Genomic DNA, 17,124 nt, shown 5'->3' with positions numbered 1-17,124 from the left:
TTTAATCATGTTTTTGGATTTTAAAACAATGGCAGCATCACGTTGATGAGTTGGACTTTCTAGTTTGTCTAATTTCGCATTTGTTAGTTTCAGCATGTTTATTATTTTTATCAATATTGATATAAAATATGGAAAACAACACGTTTTATAATTATTGCGTCCAAAGCGCTTTTCTGGATTTACCTTCATCAGGAACGCTCAAAGCCAAACATTTTAAATATGAAAATGGATAAGTACCGATAATCGTTTAAGAGCTATGTATCAAAAATACCTAAAATAATAGCCAAATTTATCTAAAGCCAACTTTGCCTGAGGGAATTGAAACCTTAGTTTTATAATCATTTCAAAATTTATAAACGGAAAATTCGTACTCTTCTCTGTTACAATATTTCTTTTTGAGTAAAATTCTTGAAACAAAATTAATCATTGAGAATATCTTTTTGATTACTTATCCTGTTTCGTTCTTAAAGATGTTCTCTTGTCATGTTTACGAATTTTACTGTTGTATATTCAAGTATCCACATTTGACTGTCCCTTTGGTATCTTTCGTCCCTCTTTTAATTATATCATATCATTACTATCAGAAAGACATCTCTTTGTGAAAAGGAGACTGTTTTAATTCTTCTCATAAAGCGGTTTTCGATTTTTGGGTTTGGTTGTTTTTCTCATGTTACCAAAAAGTAACAGAACAACAGCAAATACATCGTCATATAATGTTGCAATAAAACATATGCTGTTATTATTCTCAATCAATGTCTTAACCAGATAGTAATATTATCTATGTGTTTCATCAAACGATTGCTATTTTGGATTTAACACTAGTCTTGTGTTTTTCAAAAAAGATTAATTTGAATATGTTAAAGATATTTCCAACATTTTGAATCGTCTACAGATTTACTATTATGCAAATATAGTGTTGTTTTAACGTTCTGAGTGTTCTAATATTCAGCACAATTTGTATTTCCGACCGTGCAAGGGCTGTATATCCAGTTAAGGTTTTTAAAAACTTCCACCATCATTATTTTGTTTTCTCTACAGGAAGAAGCTGGTAGATGCCTTGGTCATGGGTGCAAAGAAGGTCAAACCTGTTATTTTCTGAAAGATGGATCGCATAAATGTTTACATACAGGTTTGTTTAATCTTGATCACAGATGAAATAATAACAGAAATCACATAGCTTGACCAGAACGAGGTCAAAAATCAAAAAGACAGTTAAAACATTATGTACTAAACAAGTACCTGCCGTCATACATTAATTTCTCATTATTATTCACCCGTATCTCATTCGCTTTATGTTGGATTTGCATTTAATGATTGTCGTAACAATTGTGTTATTGGAATATAAATTATTAACAAGTAGTAATATATCATGCTTCTATTTTTAACTTACAGATGCTATAACTGATCATTGTATGCCTTTCAGAAATTAATTAGACAAAAACAAAGATATAAAATGACAGAAACGATATGTTTATTATAAAGGTATTCCGTTGGAGTTTTTTTTAAATTGACTTTCAAACAAATGGTTTTGTAATAGAATCCGGGCCCAAGGGACATTTAAAAGCATTAGCTTAAAATAAACCGACTGCGCCTTGTTTTAATGTAGACGTCTTAGTCGTCATGGATAAACTGTATGTCGTCATTATCATGGTTATGTTTTAGTATGAAGCCATTATCTGGTCCTACTTTTATTGTTATACGATCATAACAGGCGTTCTATGAATAAATTCTTATTCACCTTGAGCAACATGGTAGCTTCTGGTAACTGTTCGAGACGGTAAAATATTATGGAAATCTGGTCTTCACTTCCGTTATATGTGCGAATTATGTAGCTTAAGCTTTAACCGTTTTAATTGTGTATGACTTGGAAAGCGAGATATAGGTATTGCTTTGCCGGTGTTGGCGAAGACTATGATGACGGTATCAACACATGTTAAGTGTTCTGCTAAGTTAGTTTGATAGATATTACTTGATAGAGATAACTGATATTTTGTATGCACATGTGAAGATACATTACTATCAGTACATATCAGTTTGATAACGATTTTGAGGCTTAGCCTCATGAGCCATGGTCCAGTGAATTCGAATTAATAAGCCATATTAAATGTTCAGTTTTTATGGTTAAGTTAAATTGATAGGACCTATTATGGTATATTATTGATAATTGTAAGAAGATTCATTACTATCAGTTTATACTAGTTTGATGACCATTTGGAGACCATGTCCCCCTTGTCATGGTCTAGTGACTTTAAATGAAATTATGATTTTCAATATTAAGTACTATGATTAAGCAAATTTGATAAGACCTACGTAAAAAGATAATATTTCCTATAAAACTAAATTGCTATTTGTGCTAGTTTGCCAAACATTTTAAGGTCTTACCCACATGTTGGACTAGCGACTTTGAATTGATAAGAAGTGGTGCTGTTCATAAGTTTGTCTTTTTCTCAAATGTATGCCGACATGCAAGACATATTTCTGTGTCAAGTATATATATTTGAGGAACTGATTTCTACTTCGGTTTATTTATTGTCATGTTGTTGTCGTTTTTTTTTCATTTTTATATTGGTAAGATTAAGCAAGGTCAGCTAGTATAAAGGAAACTGTTCAAAGTAAAGATTACTGAACGGTACATGAACTCCTTTTTTCAAAAGTAAAATAAGTCAATTATCCAGTTTTTCATGGCCTTAAGCTTGGCGTTATTGAAATGAAAATAGAGTTATGTGCTAGTATTGAAGGGACATCTCTCTCAACCTTTTTTCCTGATATCAATTCTATGACGGTGTGCGATTGTTTTCAAAAATTAATTTTAAATATATAAAATACTTCATTCGTCAAGAAATCAAACTATGTGTTACACTTGGCACTCATGCTGTTAGTGTGTTTATAACATCAATATTATACCCTTTGTTCTAGTGTGCAAGCTTGAGTACAGTACTTGCAACCTTAGCCGTTACTGTTTGACGTGAACTTGACTGATCGGTGAATGATCGGTGACGGATGTTTGACTGATCTATGAGTGATCGGTGATCGGTGACCCATGGGATCCGTCAGATAAGTCAAATAACCTATGTGAGAGTTACCCTGACAACTGACACCGATCGATCAGTAAATTAAATTTATGCACGGATCGGACGGATACGTACATGTATATATTTAAAATTCTTATGTAAACCGAACTCGACAGTGTTTACAAACGATGAACGCGGACCTCTACGAAGACACCTTAATTTACACGTTAATTTGTAATAACATTAGTTGCAATAAAAAAGTGAAAATAGTATAACAGAATAAGATGCTTAGAGCGTTAAATTGTTTGTGTTGATTAATAGTTTTGTATTAAATATTGTTAACATCAGAGACATATAATACATAATTGTATTATATGACTCGGTAAACATGAACTTATTCCTACGAAAATGGTTATTATTGACCGCCATTGGATTTTTGAACTTTTTATAGTTTCGAATAGGTTGTTTTTTCATGAAATTAAAAGAATGTCAAAAAATTAATATTAAAATTTTGTTCGCATTGTTTAGAATTACCAAAATTATTCTTCTTTTTATCAAAAATGATACTATTTTATTTGAAATCAGTTATTTTTACCATCTTGAGACAAGTCTTCTAATCAAAATTGAGATATAATGAGATCAGAGAATTAAAATACTTAAACTTTTATTTTTGTGGAATAAGAATGCAGTTATTGATTTATTTTGATACAAATTATTAACCGTCATATGATTTGAGTACTTTTTGTACATCAAGATTGGCTGTTCTTCATAGAATATGCTTACTTTAAGGAAAAAGATACTAAATTTTTGAACGCATTGCCTAAAATGCAAATATTTCTTCATTTTACGGAAAATTATTGACCGCCATTAAATTTTTGTTCTTTTTATAGTTCAGAATAGTTTTTTTTCATAAAATTAAAAGAATATCAGAAAAATCATATTAAAATTTTGTTCACATTGTTTAAAATAACCAAAAAACTAAAATTATTCTTCTTTTTATCAAAAATGATACTATTTTATTTGAAATCAGTTATTTTTACCATCTTGAGACAAGTCTTCTAATCAGAATTGAGATATAATGAGAATTAAAATACTTATACTTTTAGTTTTGTGGAATAAGGATGCAGTTATTGATTTATTTTGATACAAATTATTAACTGTCATATGATTTGAGTACTTTTTTACATCAAGATTGGCTGTTCTTCATAAAATATGCTTACTTTAAGGAAAAAGATACTAATTTTTTGTACGCGTTGCCTAAAATGCAAATATCTCTTCATTTTACTGAAAATTATTGACCGCCATTAAATTTTTGTACTTTTAATAGTTTAGAATAGTTTTTTTTTCATAAAATTAAAAGAATAGCAGAAAAATCATACTAAAATTTTGTTCGCATTGTTTAAAATAACCAAAATTATTCTTCTTTTTATCAAAAATGATACTATTTTATTTGAAATCAGTTATTTTTATCATCTTGAGACAAGTCTTCTAATCAGAACTGAGATATAATGAGAATTAAAATACTTAAACTTTTATTTTTGTGGAATAAGAATGCAGTTATTGATTTATTTTGATACAAATTATTAACCGTCATATGATTTGAGTACTTTTTGTACATCAAGATTGGCTGTTCTTCATAAAATATGCTTACTTTAAGGAAAAAGATACTAAATTTTTGTACGCATTGCCTAAAATGCAAAAATTTCTTCATTTTACTGAAAATTATTGACCGTCATTAAATTTTTGTACTTTTAATAGTTTAGAATAGTTTTTTTTTCATAAAATTAAAAGAATAGCAGAAAAATCATACTAAAATTTTGTTCGCATTGTTTAAAATAACCAAAATTATTCTTCTTTTTATCAAAAATGATACTATTTTATTTGAAATCAGTTATTTTTTACCATTTTGAGACAAGTCTTCTAATCAGAACTGAGATATAATGAGAATTAAAATAGTTAAACTTTTATTTTTGTGGAATAAAAATGCAGTTATTGATTTATTTTGATACAAATTATTAACCGTCAGATGATTTGAGTACTTTTTGTACATCAGGATTGGCTGTTCTTCATAAAATATGCTTACTTTAAGGAAAAAGATACTAAATTTTTGTACGCATGGCCTAAAATGCAAATATTTCTTCATTTTACTGAAAGTTATTGACCGCCATTAAATTTTTTTTTTTTCTATAGTTTAGAATAGTTTTTTTTCACAAAAGTAAAAGAATATCAGAAAAATCATACTAAAATTTTCTTCGCTTTGTTTAGAATAACAAAATTATTCTTCTTCTTATCAAAAATGATACTATTTTATTTGAAATCAGTTATTTTTACCATCTTGAGACAAGTCTTCTAATCAGAATTGAGATATAATGAGAATCAAAATACTTAAACTTTTATTTTTGTGGAATAAGAATGCAGTTATTGCTTTATTATGATATAAATTATTAACCGCCATATGATTTCATTACTTTTTTTTCATCAGGATTGATTGTTCTTCATAAATTATGTTTTCTTTAAGGAAAAAGATATTATTTTTTTGTACGCGTTGCCAAAAATGCAAATATTTCTTCTCGTATTGGAAAATATTGTAATTTCAATTGCAATAAGTTGTTATAAATGATTTTGATATGTTTTTTGTAGAAAATGTGAATTATTCAAGAATAAATCTGCTTAAAATTATTTCTTTCTTTTTAAGGAATATATGTATGTTTACCACCATTGGATTTTTGTACTTTTTATTGTTTAGTAGTTATTTTTTTATTAAGGTAAAAAAAAGACTATCAGAAAAATATAATGTAATGTTGTTTGCATTGTTTAAATTATTCATATTTCTTGTTTAAAAAAAACAGCATTTATATTAGTAATTTGTTATTTTAAAGGCTTCGATTGTAACGAGAATATAGAAAGTTTTTTTTTAAAGAATTTTATGATGATAAGGATAAAACATTTTAAAATATTGAAAAAAATAGACTACATTTTTCAATAACTGATCCTTTCATTTTGTTTTTCCCGAGTATGTTTGGAAAATAATAAAATCAATTTCGCGATGTTGACACTCGCCGGGTTTGAAAATATATAACCTAAATAAAACGAACAAGACCATTCTTTAATGATGATATTTTAATTTAGGTTTTATCTGTACAATTCTTTTCATTTCAATTCATGAAACTTTGCTAAATAATTAATAAACAAAATGTATCATTGAACGTTCGATTTTCACGAGTCGCCATTTTAATTAAATTAAACGAAACTAAGATTCCGTAATTTGTATTAGTTTATCATGTGACGTATTAAAGTTCAATCCGTCATCAAGGTCGATCGGTACTATCCGTCCGATCAGTCCGATCAGTCAATTACTTTTACTATAAGTCTGAAGGATTGCTGACGTGAGTTTGACGCGAACTTGACTGATCGGTGACTGATCGATGACCGCTGATTGATCGCTGAAATAGTAACGCCAAGGGTTGCAAGTACTGTAACCCTGTAATCTGAAGTAGAATAGTCTATAAAAAACCATGTAATAAAGGAATGGTGCTTTTGGCACCAAATATATGTTTACGACTTAAAGTTTTGATAATGTATGTAAATGTAGAATTTATTTCCTACAACAGTAAAAAAAAAAGGAAATATTTTTGCTATTCTTTTTCTTATGCAACTGGATATGACGTACTTTACTTTGGTGGTATTACAACTGATATGAAAACAATGTTATGGAAAGTAAAACATCAGCACTTTACAATTGAGTCGCATGTGTTGCATACATATACCTTTTAGTATAAATGTTAAAAGAGTTGCATATTGCGAAACGTATTTCAACACAAAAAGGACTAAACCAAATAAAAATAGACATGTTTACAAAGCGATTTTGTTTATGTTTCAAATGAATACTGTGGATTCATTATTATTCGTTGGATACCAATTTTCGTGGGTTTCGTGGATACAAGTGAACCATGAAATTAAATATTCAACGAATGACAAATTTTCTATTGGAGTGTATGCAGACTTCGGCAAAACCACGAAATTAAACATCCACAAGCATGCACGAAAATTGGTACCCACGAAAATAAATGAATCTTCAGTATTCCACATAATATGTTTTTGTTGTAGAATGTGTGATTTCACCACCAACTGTCAATCATGCTTATATTATTGACACAGAAAAAGTGTATAAATTGAAAGCCAGCGTTCACTATAAATGTGCGACAGGATATAAAATGTTTGGAAACAACGAAGTGGTTTGTAGAGCTGGTGGAAATTGGTCAAAAATTAACTTCGAATGTCTTGGTACGTCGAAATATATCTGAATTAAATAATTAATTATAGTTGCTGATTATCGAGACCTAAAGTCTCACCCTAGTGAAATTAATCTTATTGATTTAGATTGTTGTTATCTCTATAGGAAACAAGAGTAATTTGCATCAGAATAAACATTAATTAACGCAAACAAAAAATCAGGATATTACAAATACAAATACACATATGCATGCATACACATGGTATATCGAAAACCGTAAAAGTTGTTTGAAATAGATATATATATATATATATATATATATATATATATATATATATATATATATAATACGAAATAAGGTGCTGTACTGTATCACATGTGTGAATTCAAATCCTTTTGAGGGTTAAAAGTTTGTCAGCCAAAAAAATCTAATTCTTACACTGTTAGGTTTTATGTTCAAACTTATAGGTATATATTTATATATATGCATGTAGGTTTCATCCGTATCAACTTTTTTCAAGTGTAATTCTATCAATACAAATAACATTTTAGAACTTTCATGACCATTTCTCTATTTACATTGATTATAAAACTGAAGCACAAACATTTGAAAGCCAGGGATTCATAGATACGTAGAAAACTTATATACTAAGGACACAATGAAAGTATAGCAAAACTCAAGTACGAACATCTTTGCCATATGGATTTTGATTCTTCTATTCTAAGCAATTCCTTTTTCTTAATCAATGACAAATTAAGAAAGAAATGTTATAACGCAGTGATGATATTCACAAAACATCTTGTATTAAGATATCAAAGTTCATGATCAATTCTAACTTATTGTATGACATGTAGACAAATATGTCCGTTTTGAACTAATATTAGCTTAAGTAGTTTTATTCATATCAGCACAGTAGATGATAATCTGCTGTGTTCACGATTGTCGAATAAACTCATCATAGATACCAGGAATGAAATTTTATATTTACGCCAGAAGCACGTTTCGTCTACAAAAGACTACCCAGTGCCGCTCGAATCAAAAATCGAAATAATGTTAAAAAGGCCAAATAAAGTACGAAGTTGATCGGAAAACCAATTTGTCAACTCGGACAGTCTATAATGGTAACTCGTACCTATGTACTGGACACTTTAAAAATATCATTGTCGTTTAAATATTTCAATGTTTTCCAACAACAATTCGCCGTTTCAAAATCTAATGCATTCTTGGTAATATTTTCAAAAGTGTACACTTAAACGTCGTGATTGGTTAAAAATGTCATGAACAATGGGAATTCGATCAATGACGTGACGTTATTTTCATTTTGGGGGTACAAACAATGATATTACCCATGATTCTTTAGATTCTGAAACTTCCAATTGTCAAAATAATAATTTCAGATTGTGGTCAACCACCTGCCCTGGCAAACTCAAAAGTGGTCAACAAAAACATTTTAACCACATTAGGTAGATATATATACTACAAGTGCGACTCCGGATATGGTGCAACAAGAACAAGATACAGAGTAAAGTGTCTGTCAAATGCTCGTTGGTCTAACCCTTCCGCAACCTGCAAAGCATGTGAGTTTGTCTTTTATATTGTTTTTTCTCATTCTTTTTGTATCGATAATTTTCATTTTGTCTAATTATGGGGTGTATATCCGAGCGGGAACTGTACTAGTTCATTACTTTAAGCATATTTATCAAAAAGTAGTATTTCAATGTTCTATGGTCGGGTTGTTGTCTCTTTGACTCATTCCCCATTTCCATTCTCAATTTTAAATCACATTCATTGATTATTTTTTGTTTAGCTATTTATACCCTGAATTTAAATGAATTATTCAGCTGCTGTTTGCATAACTGAATTATATAGTCTGCATTTAAAGAATGTAAAACATTAAATAGCTTAAATAAAGGCAACGATAGTATACCGCTGTTCTAAACTCATAAATTGATAACAAAAAAAAAATCCAGGTTATAAACTAAAACTGAGGGAAACGTAAATGTAAGAGGAGAACAACGACACAACATTAAAATGTAACACACACAGAAACGAACTAAGCATTAGACAAATGAGAATAACAAATATAACCTCAAAACTAAATACATGAATTTGGGATAGAAAAGTACCGTCCCATGTCTTATAGTAATGTGAATTCACACTCAAATATAAGAGGAAACAAACGATACAACAGAAACATAACGTTAAGATGTAACACACACAGAAACGAACTATAATATAACAATGGCCATAACCCTGACTTGGTACAGGACATTTTTTAAAGAAAATAATGGTGGGTTTGAACCTGGTTTTGTGGCATGCCAAACCTTAAAAACGCATATGTTTTATGAATAAATTCGAACTTTTAAAGATAATCATGAAATATATTGAGGGAAACAATGTTATGTTTTCATTCGTTTCAGTATGTCCATCTTTTCCAATGATTCCAAATGCAGAGATTAATTCAACAACCACCTCGAAATTACGAGATACACAAATATTCTACACGTGTAATATTGGTTATGAACCACCAAAAATGTGGATTAAATGCTTAGACAATACATTATCAAATGATTCTCTAGCCATATGGTCAGATCCAAACGAAAATTGCCGAAGAGGTAAGAGGAATTTAAGAAGCAGTATTGAAATTGGTTTTAATGTTGTTAATGCTAATTACAACAATATAACAAAAATTGACAAGAGAAGTGTATACATTAATAAAGTAAAATCAAAGGGTGTGACATTAAACATCAAATGAAAAAAAAAAAAACAGAATACAATACAATCTAACAATCACATCTTTTTTAACTGGAAACTTGAATACATTGCGAAAAGGTTTTGAAATATAACAGTTGCTTGTAATAACATTAACGGTACAAATTTCCCTGCACCAGATGCGCATTTCGACAATACATGTCTCTTCAGTGATGCTCGTGGCCAAACTATTTGAAATCCAAGGCTTATATAAAAGATGACGAGCTATAATCCGAAAGGTCCAAAAATTATAGCCAAATCCGTGAAAGGAATCAGAGCTTTGCATGAGGGAAAAACATTCCTTAATTTATAATAATTTCTAACATTTTGTAACAGCATGCTAGTTGACATCTAGTTAAATGTACCAATACAAGTCAGTCATATATAGTTATATTATTTGCATTCAGGTATTGTAGATCAAATGTGTTCGTTCATAGTGTGTAAATTTACACTTTTTGATGAGTTAAGCCTTCCACTTGATATTTTATCATGTGTTTTTCTATGTTGTGATGTTATATTATTGTTTCAGAAAAAGGGAGAAGGTTTGGTACCATTAAAACGTTTAATCCCGCTGCAAATGTTTGCACCTGTCCTAAGTCAGGAATCTGATGTACAGTAGTTGTCGTTTGTTTATGTCATTTATACGTGTTTCTCGTTTCTCGTCTTTTTTATATTGAGTAGACCTCAGGTTTTCCCGTTTGAATGGTTTTACACTTGTAATATTGCTTTATAGCTTGTTGTTCGGTGTGAGACAAGTCTCCGTGTTGAAGGCCGTACATTGCCCTATAATAGTTTACTTTTATAGATTGTTATTTGGATGGAGAGTTGTCTCATTGGCACTCATACCACATCTTCCTATGTCTATAATATTAGTAGTAAGTTGTCTCTTAAATAAGAGCTGTACAAAACCAAGAGACCTATTTCGACATTTAAAGGATATCAAACTATAAATGCATAAATGTGCAAGTATTGAATATAATCACATACTCAGGATTTTTCTGATGCCAAATACTGTGGGAAAATGTTTAATAAGTACAGTGAAACCTGTTGAATTCGAACCTCTTCGGGACTTAAGATTGTGTTCGGTTTTGTCCGATGTTCGGTTTTGGCCTATGTTCGGTTTTATCAGGTTCACAACGCACAGCATTTGATATGACGGTGCTTACGATCATGTATGGTTTATACAGGTTTTCGGTTTAAACAGGATTCGGTTTAGTCAGATTTCACTGTATAATTTTGTTTCACAAAACATAATTTTATTACATTGGGAGATAATCAAGTCTAGATCTGATAAATAAACTAATTATAGATACCAGGATTAAATTTTATATTTACGCCAGACGTGCGTTTCGTCTACAAAAGACTCACCAGTGACGCTCGAATAAAAAAAGATACCGAAGGGACATTCAAACATTTTCTAAAATGTATAACATGTATCTTTTTAGATAAACAAGCTGTTTTGAAATAAATTATCTCCTAGATGAATACCTTTATTTGAATATGTGATCACGGAACATTTTGTTCTCTGGTCAGTTATCTTTCGAAAATCTGTCTCAGATTTCCCAAAATCTCAATATTACAACTTCTATACATAATAAGACTTGGTGATCTTTAATGAGGTAAGTTCGCAAACTCAATTTAAGGCTTAGCAGAGAATGCAAAACCATTTGATAAGGCGGGTTTGACGGTTAAACTGTGTTGCATTATAATCTATCACTGACGTTTGGATCCTATGAAAACAAAAAATCTACTTTTCTTGAAAGATATCAAAATCTAGCTACTATATAATTGTATATTAGTTATAACAAATTGTAAGATTATAATCTTTGCATTTTTCTTTTTGGACCCCGATATACATAAAGCTATCTTCAATAACAACGCCAGTTTAGAGTTATCTTACTGTGTACATTATAAATTTGGATTATTACTTTTGTCTTAATATGAGGATATAATCCTTATTACATAAATTTAAAAAAAAAAGTATTTTACATTGATAAGTTTTGTAAAAGAGGCACGAATGATACTAGAGGGAGAGTCAAACTCATAGATAGAACATAAACTGATATCTCCATGGCTGAAAATAAAAAGAGAAACAAACAAATAATAGCACAGAAGTCATAGAAAACTAAAGACTAAGCAACACGAACCCCACCAAAAACTGGCGGTGATCTCAGGTGCTTCGGAAGGGTAAGCAGATCCTGCTCCACATGTGGCACCCTTTTGTAACCTTTTACATGTGAATAATAAATGAACAAGTCAGTATCATACGCTTTTGAAACGAAGACTGTTTGTTTGATAAAATGGATGATTAAAACACATGGTACAAATGTAAGTACATACTTAAGACAGGCAAAAGATACCAAAGGGACGCTATGGCTTAACACGATAAACAAACAAACAGTCAAACAATAGTACACAAAACACAATACAAAAAGTAAAAGACCATGCAACAACGCCAGTAATACAATATTTTTTTACCCAGTTGATTGCGGCCCTCCTTACGATGTTATGAATGCCAACTATGGATTTGTAAATGTGACTCTTTACCAAGAAACGATAACATACAGTTGCAATGATGGAATGACAATGACGGGGTTTGTATATAACAGCACATGTCAAGCGAATAGAACATGGACGGAAACAAACTTTGTATGCGCAGGTAAGTAATGAAGATTTTGATAACAGTAATTTTTACTAGATTTATTTCACTTGACTGGGCGGAGTTTAAGAAATCCGCTCATTTAAGACCAGTCCATCTATAGTTTTGGAGATAAGTTTATCAATGAGGTGTCCAGTTATTCGTCCCATATCATACAATCAGTTCTTTTGTATATGCTTTTTGTGAAACTGATTAGTGATAAGAATTCAATAAGTATTATAACACAATCATCCTTATCACACACATCTTCAAATAGACTGTCCTTATGCAAATTGAAACATAAGCTCCGCCCGATCAGTTGAAATAACATTGGTAATATCAGCTTATCAAAATTTTATCAAAGTATGACAACATATTGATGTCTTCTTTTGTATATTTTTAAAATTCTTTACATCGAATCTTACATCGGAGCATGAAAAACAATTGTTATTTTTGTTTGGATCGAGACAATCTGTCAAATCTGTATGAATATATCAATGTATTGTATTGTTGGAAATATCTTAAAAGTATTAACATGGTGAAATTATAGTAGATAAATCCGTGTACTAATTAAATATTGTGTGAATATGAAGAATGATTGAATAAAGATAAAAAAAATCTACAAAATAATCTGATACAGCCAATTGTCATACATTGTGAGAGGACTATCCTTGCTTGTTACAAGAAGCTTAAAAATAATGATATCGCATTACCTCACAAGATAAGGTAATGATCAATCTTATTTTTTTATTCCTCATTTATGGGCATTATGTTTTATGGTCTGTGCGTCCGTCCGTTCGTTGTCCGTCCGTCCGTACGTCCCACTTCAGATTAAAGTTTTGACTACAGTTTTTTGTTGAGTTAGTTTTTGATGAAGTTGAAGTCCAATCAACTTGAAATTTAGTACACATGTTTCCAATGATATGATCGTTCTAATGTTTATGCCAAATTAGACATTTTCTCCCAATTTCACAGTCCACTAAACATAGAAAATGATAGTGCGGATGGGGCATCCGTGTACTGGGGACACATTCTTGATTTTTGCAAATAACATTGTTTTCCCCCTTAATGTTTGATTTATAGAATAAGAAATAATATTTATACATTAAGTGCGTTCGAAGCACTTTTCTGGATTACCACATATAACAAACACTTGACATAAAGGTACAATTTGAGATGTCATGACCACACGGAAAATAAATTGTAATGTCCATGAACATCAACGACACATCTTTGTCGGATTTCTTTGAATCTTAATTTCATTAAACTGTTTTAAGATATCAAAAAAAATAATATTGTAGAAACCTTTGTTAAAACGGTAACTTTAAACAATATTGTTTTATGTATGAGAGATGTTTTTTAGATTGTGGAGAAGTTCCTTTACCAGAAGGTTCCAGTATGATGGTGTATCGAGGTGTGCATAGCACAATGTCTTTAACTTGCAGTGATGATTATATAGCTACAGGTGACGTTGATGCTAAATGTTTAAATAGTGTCTGGGATCTTGGGGACTTTAATTGCTGGTGGAAGCGTAAGTTTAATATGATAGAGTCAGTCCGGAAAAAAATTAAGAATTTGAGACCACTTTCAATTTTATGCATTTGTGTATGTCAATCAGTATATGACAATCTAATTCAATTCATCATTATCCTCAATCATTTAATAGGATAGCCGGTATTGCTTTGTATTCGGAAGCATCATTATATTATAAAATCTTTTTGGAGAGGACAAATTTATATATTCATGTATTAGTAGCTTAACTTTACGTTTTCGTATTGAACTGTCGTTTATCATGCGTCTTTAAGTCGTAATGTGATAGCCTCTTTTTTATCTTTTATTCAATAGTTAAGGCGTATTTACTCTAACTTTGTTTCTTTTTATGCCATTACTATATGAATAAGTGGTAGGAGTGTCAATGATACAACTCTCCATCTAAGCCACAATTTGTTTAAGTAAACCATTATAGATCAAAGTATGGTCTTCGACACGGAGCCTTGGCTGACATTAACAACAACCTTTCAGGGCTCCAAAAACTACTAGACAAGTATGAAACCATTTGAAACAGGTAAAACCAAAGGTCCAATCTATACATATATATATATATATAACGAGAAAGAAGAAACACTTATGAACCGCATACACAATCGGCTACTATTGAAAGTCAGATAAATGACTAAGAACAGGTGCAAAAAAATGCAGCAGATTGCATTTTGAATTTTCCTAATGCAGGTTGGTGGTTCGAAAACGCTTGATACATGTATCTCATGCTTACTCGTGTCGTTGCGTGACTATCTATTGGCACATACTTAACAATTTCTTAAATCAAATTGAACTAATATATATAGGAAGATGTTCTGAGAGTGCCAATGAGACAACCCACCATCCAAATAACAATTTATAAAAGTAAACCATTATAGGTCAATGTACGGCCGTCAACACGGAGCCTTGGCTCACACCGAACAAAAAGCTATAAAGGTCCTCAAAATTACTAGTGTAAAACCATGAAAACCATTCAAACGGAAAACCAACGGTCTCATCTATATAAAAAAATGATTTATTTTCAGACTGCGGTGATCCTCCATATTTATACGGAGCAAAACGTACATTTAATGGGAAAATAGTAGGCCATACAGCAACCCATATATGTAGAAATGACTACCTTGACGTAGCTGGGGTTGGGTCAGTTAAATCCCATTGTGAACTAGGTGGCAATTGGAGCACCGTGTTCATCAACTGTTCGAGTAAGTTCATCTGTATAATAAAATAAAGGTGAACTTGAACTCATAAACAGTGATTACAACATTTTTATACAGAGTTTTCATAAAGAACAATTATGAAAGATATTGTCTTTGACATCTGGTACTCAAAGTACAATCAAAAGTAGTTATTTATGATTTATATTAAGAGCTTTTAACATAAACAGAAATTTAAACCACCATTTTTTAGACAAAAAAATAAATAGGTGAAATAAACAAACATTCTGATGAATAAGTTTTTAAAGGAAATTATCTTATTTGTTTATAACATCAACGATACTAATTTAATTAGATGAACAATTTTATTATTAGACGAAGTAATCAGCAAATTACTGTTTACAGAAATATTAAACTAGATCTCAGCCTTACAGTCTACGGGTATTGTATTCAAACGAATACTGGACAGGGAAACAGTCTAAATTTCTGATTTGCATAATTGTAAATCACATGATAAAAACTACACAAACAAAATATTTTTTCATATACAAATATTTTGGCTTTTCTACCTCAGGCATAGACTACCTTAGCTGTTTTTGGCAAAACTTTAAGGAATTTTTGTTCTCAATGCTTGTCAACTTCGTACTTTATTTGGCCTTTTTAACTTATTTGGATTCGATCCTCACTGATGAGTCTTTTGTAGACGAAACGCGCGTCTGGTGTATATACTAAATTTAATCCTGGTATCTATGATGAGTTTATTTATATATTCGATTAAATATTAAAGATTTTAAACCCTCGTTTGTTTATAAGAACCTTGAACTAAATATTATGAAAATAATCGCTTATGAAACATTTATCTGATTAAATTGATGCAAAATGAAATAATGTTTAAATTGCTCATGTGTTTCATGCCTTACTCTATTTACTAGGAAAATGTTATACACCACCGACTATGACGAATGCTTACTATCCTGCTGATATCACCACTTATGAAGGATCAGTCGTGTTTTACACGTGTGAGACCCGATTTACTCTAGTAGGTGTAAGTGACAATAGTACGTGTATGGCATCAGGAGTTTGGATTGGTCCAGATTTTGAATGTATCCGTAAGTTTGATTTTAGAAGACAGTTAAAAAAAATATTTAAACAACGTTACCAAGACAATCTAAACTTTTGTAATTTCTTTGTCGTTTTTGAGGATTGACTAGCTTGAAATAAAGATTTAATGTACACTTTTTCACATGAGGAAATACACGTGCCAATAGAGGAATATGATTGTTGTTTTTCTTTTCATCTGAAGTGTTTAAGCTTTTGTTATTTGATTAATAAAACTTTTTGTTTGAAATTTTTCTGAAGTTCGGTATTTTGTTACCACTCTTTCGAAAGCAAAATAATCACATGCACCAAAAATGAAAAAAAAAAAGATGTAAATATTCCTATCAATATTTTTCAGCTGACTGCAGAAGTCCGCAAACTGTGTTCAACGCAAAACCAGCTCTATATAACAGTACACTTACACCATATAACGCCTTATATGAATGTGAGGCTGCTTATACAATGATTGGTGATTTCAATATTTCGTGTCAAGCAAACTCTGAATGGACGACAGAAATGTTTATCTGCAGTGGTAAGCAAAGATCTAAAATGTAATCAGCTGTATAATTGTAATAAATGTTAATTGAAGGGATATATATATATATATATATATGCAAGACAATGACATATCTTTTATATTTAGTTATACTATTTGTGCTTGATTACACTTTATAAAGTGAGAAATTATTAATTTCGGT

General features: G+C 30.5%; 1 protein-coding gene and 1 long non-coding RNA gene across 2 annotated transcripts; both read left to right on the top strand.

The window, feature by feature from the left end:
* Window positions 1-1,044: 1,044 nt before the first annotated feature.
* On the top strand, window positions 1,045-12,664 carry LOC143057429 (complement decay-accelerating factor-like). Its single transcript, XM_076230733.1, has 5 exons — window positions 1,045-1,129; window positions 7,119-7,295; window positions 8,644-8,823; window positions 9,667-9,861; window positions 12,480-12,664. Exons 2-5 carry the CDS (start codon window positions 7,226-7,228, stop codon window positions 12,662-12,664), a joined length of 630 nt encoding a protein of 209 aa, XP_076086848.1. The 5' UTR covers window positions 1,045-1,129; window positions 7,119-7,225.
* A 1,346-nt stretch (window positions 12,665-14,010) lies between these two features.
* On the top strand, window positions 14,011-16,943 carry LOC143056215 (uncharacterized). Its single transcript, XR_012972255.1, has 4 exons — window positions 14,011-14,166; window positions 15,200-15,376; window positions 16,261-16,437; window positions 16,785-16,943. It is a non-coding gene; the product is annotated as an uncharacterized LOC143056215 (long non-coding RNA).
* Window positions 16,944-17,124: the final 181 nt, after the last annotated feature.

The sequence above is a fragment of the Mytilus galloprovincialis genome, chromosome 13 (genome assembly GCF_965363235.1).
Source record: "Mytilus galloprovincialis chromosome 13, xbMytGall1.hap1.1, whole genome shotgun sequence".
Lineage (NCBI taxonomy): Eukaryota > Metazoa > Mollusca > Bivalvia > Mytilida > Mytilidae > Mytilus > Mytilus galloprovincialis.
The sequence above is the reverse complement of the archived record's forward strand: the minus strand, read 5'-3'. Positions and strand labels throughout refer to the sequence as shown.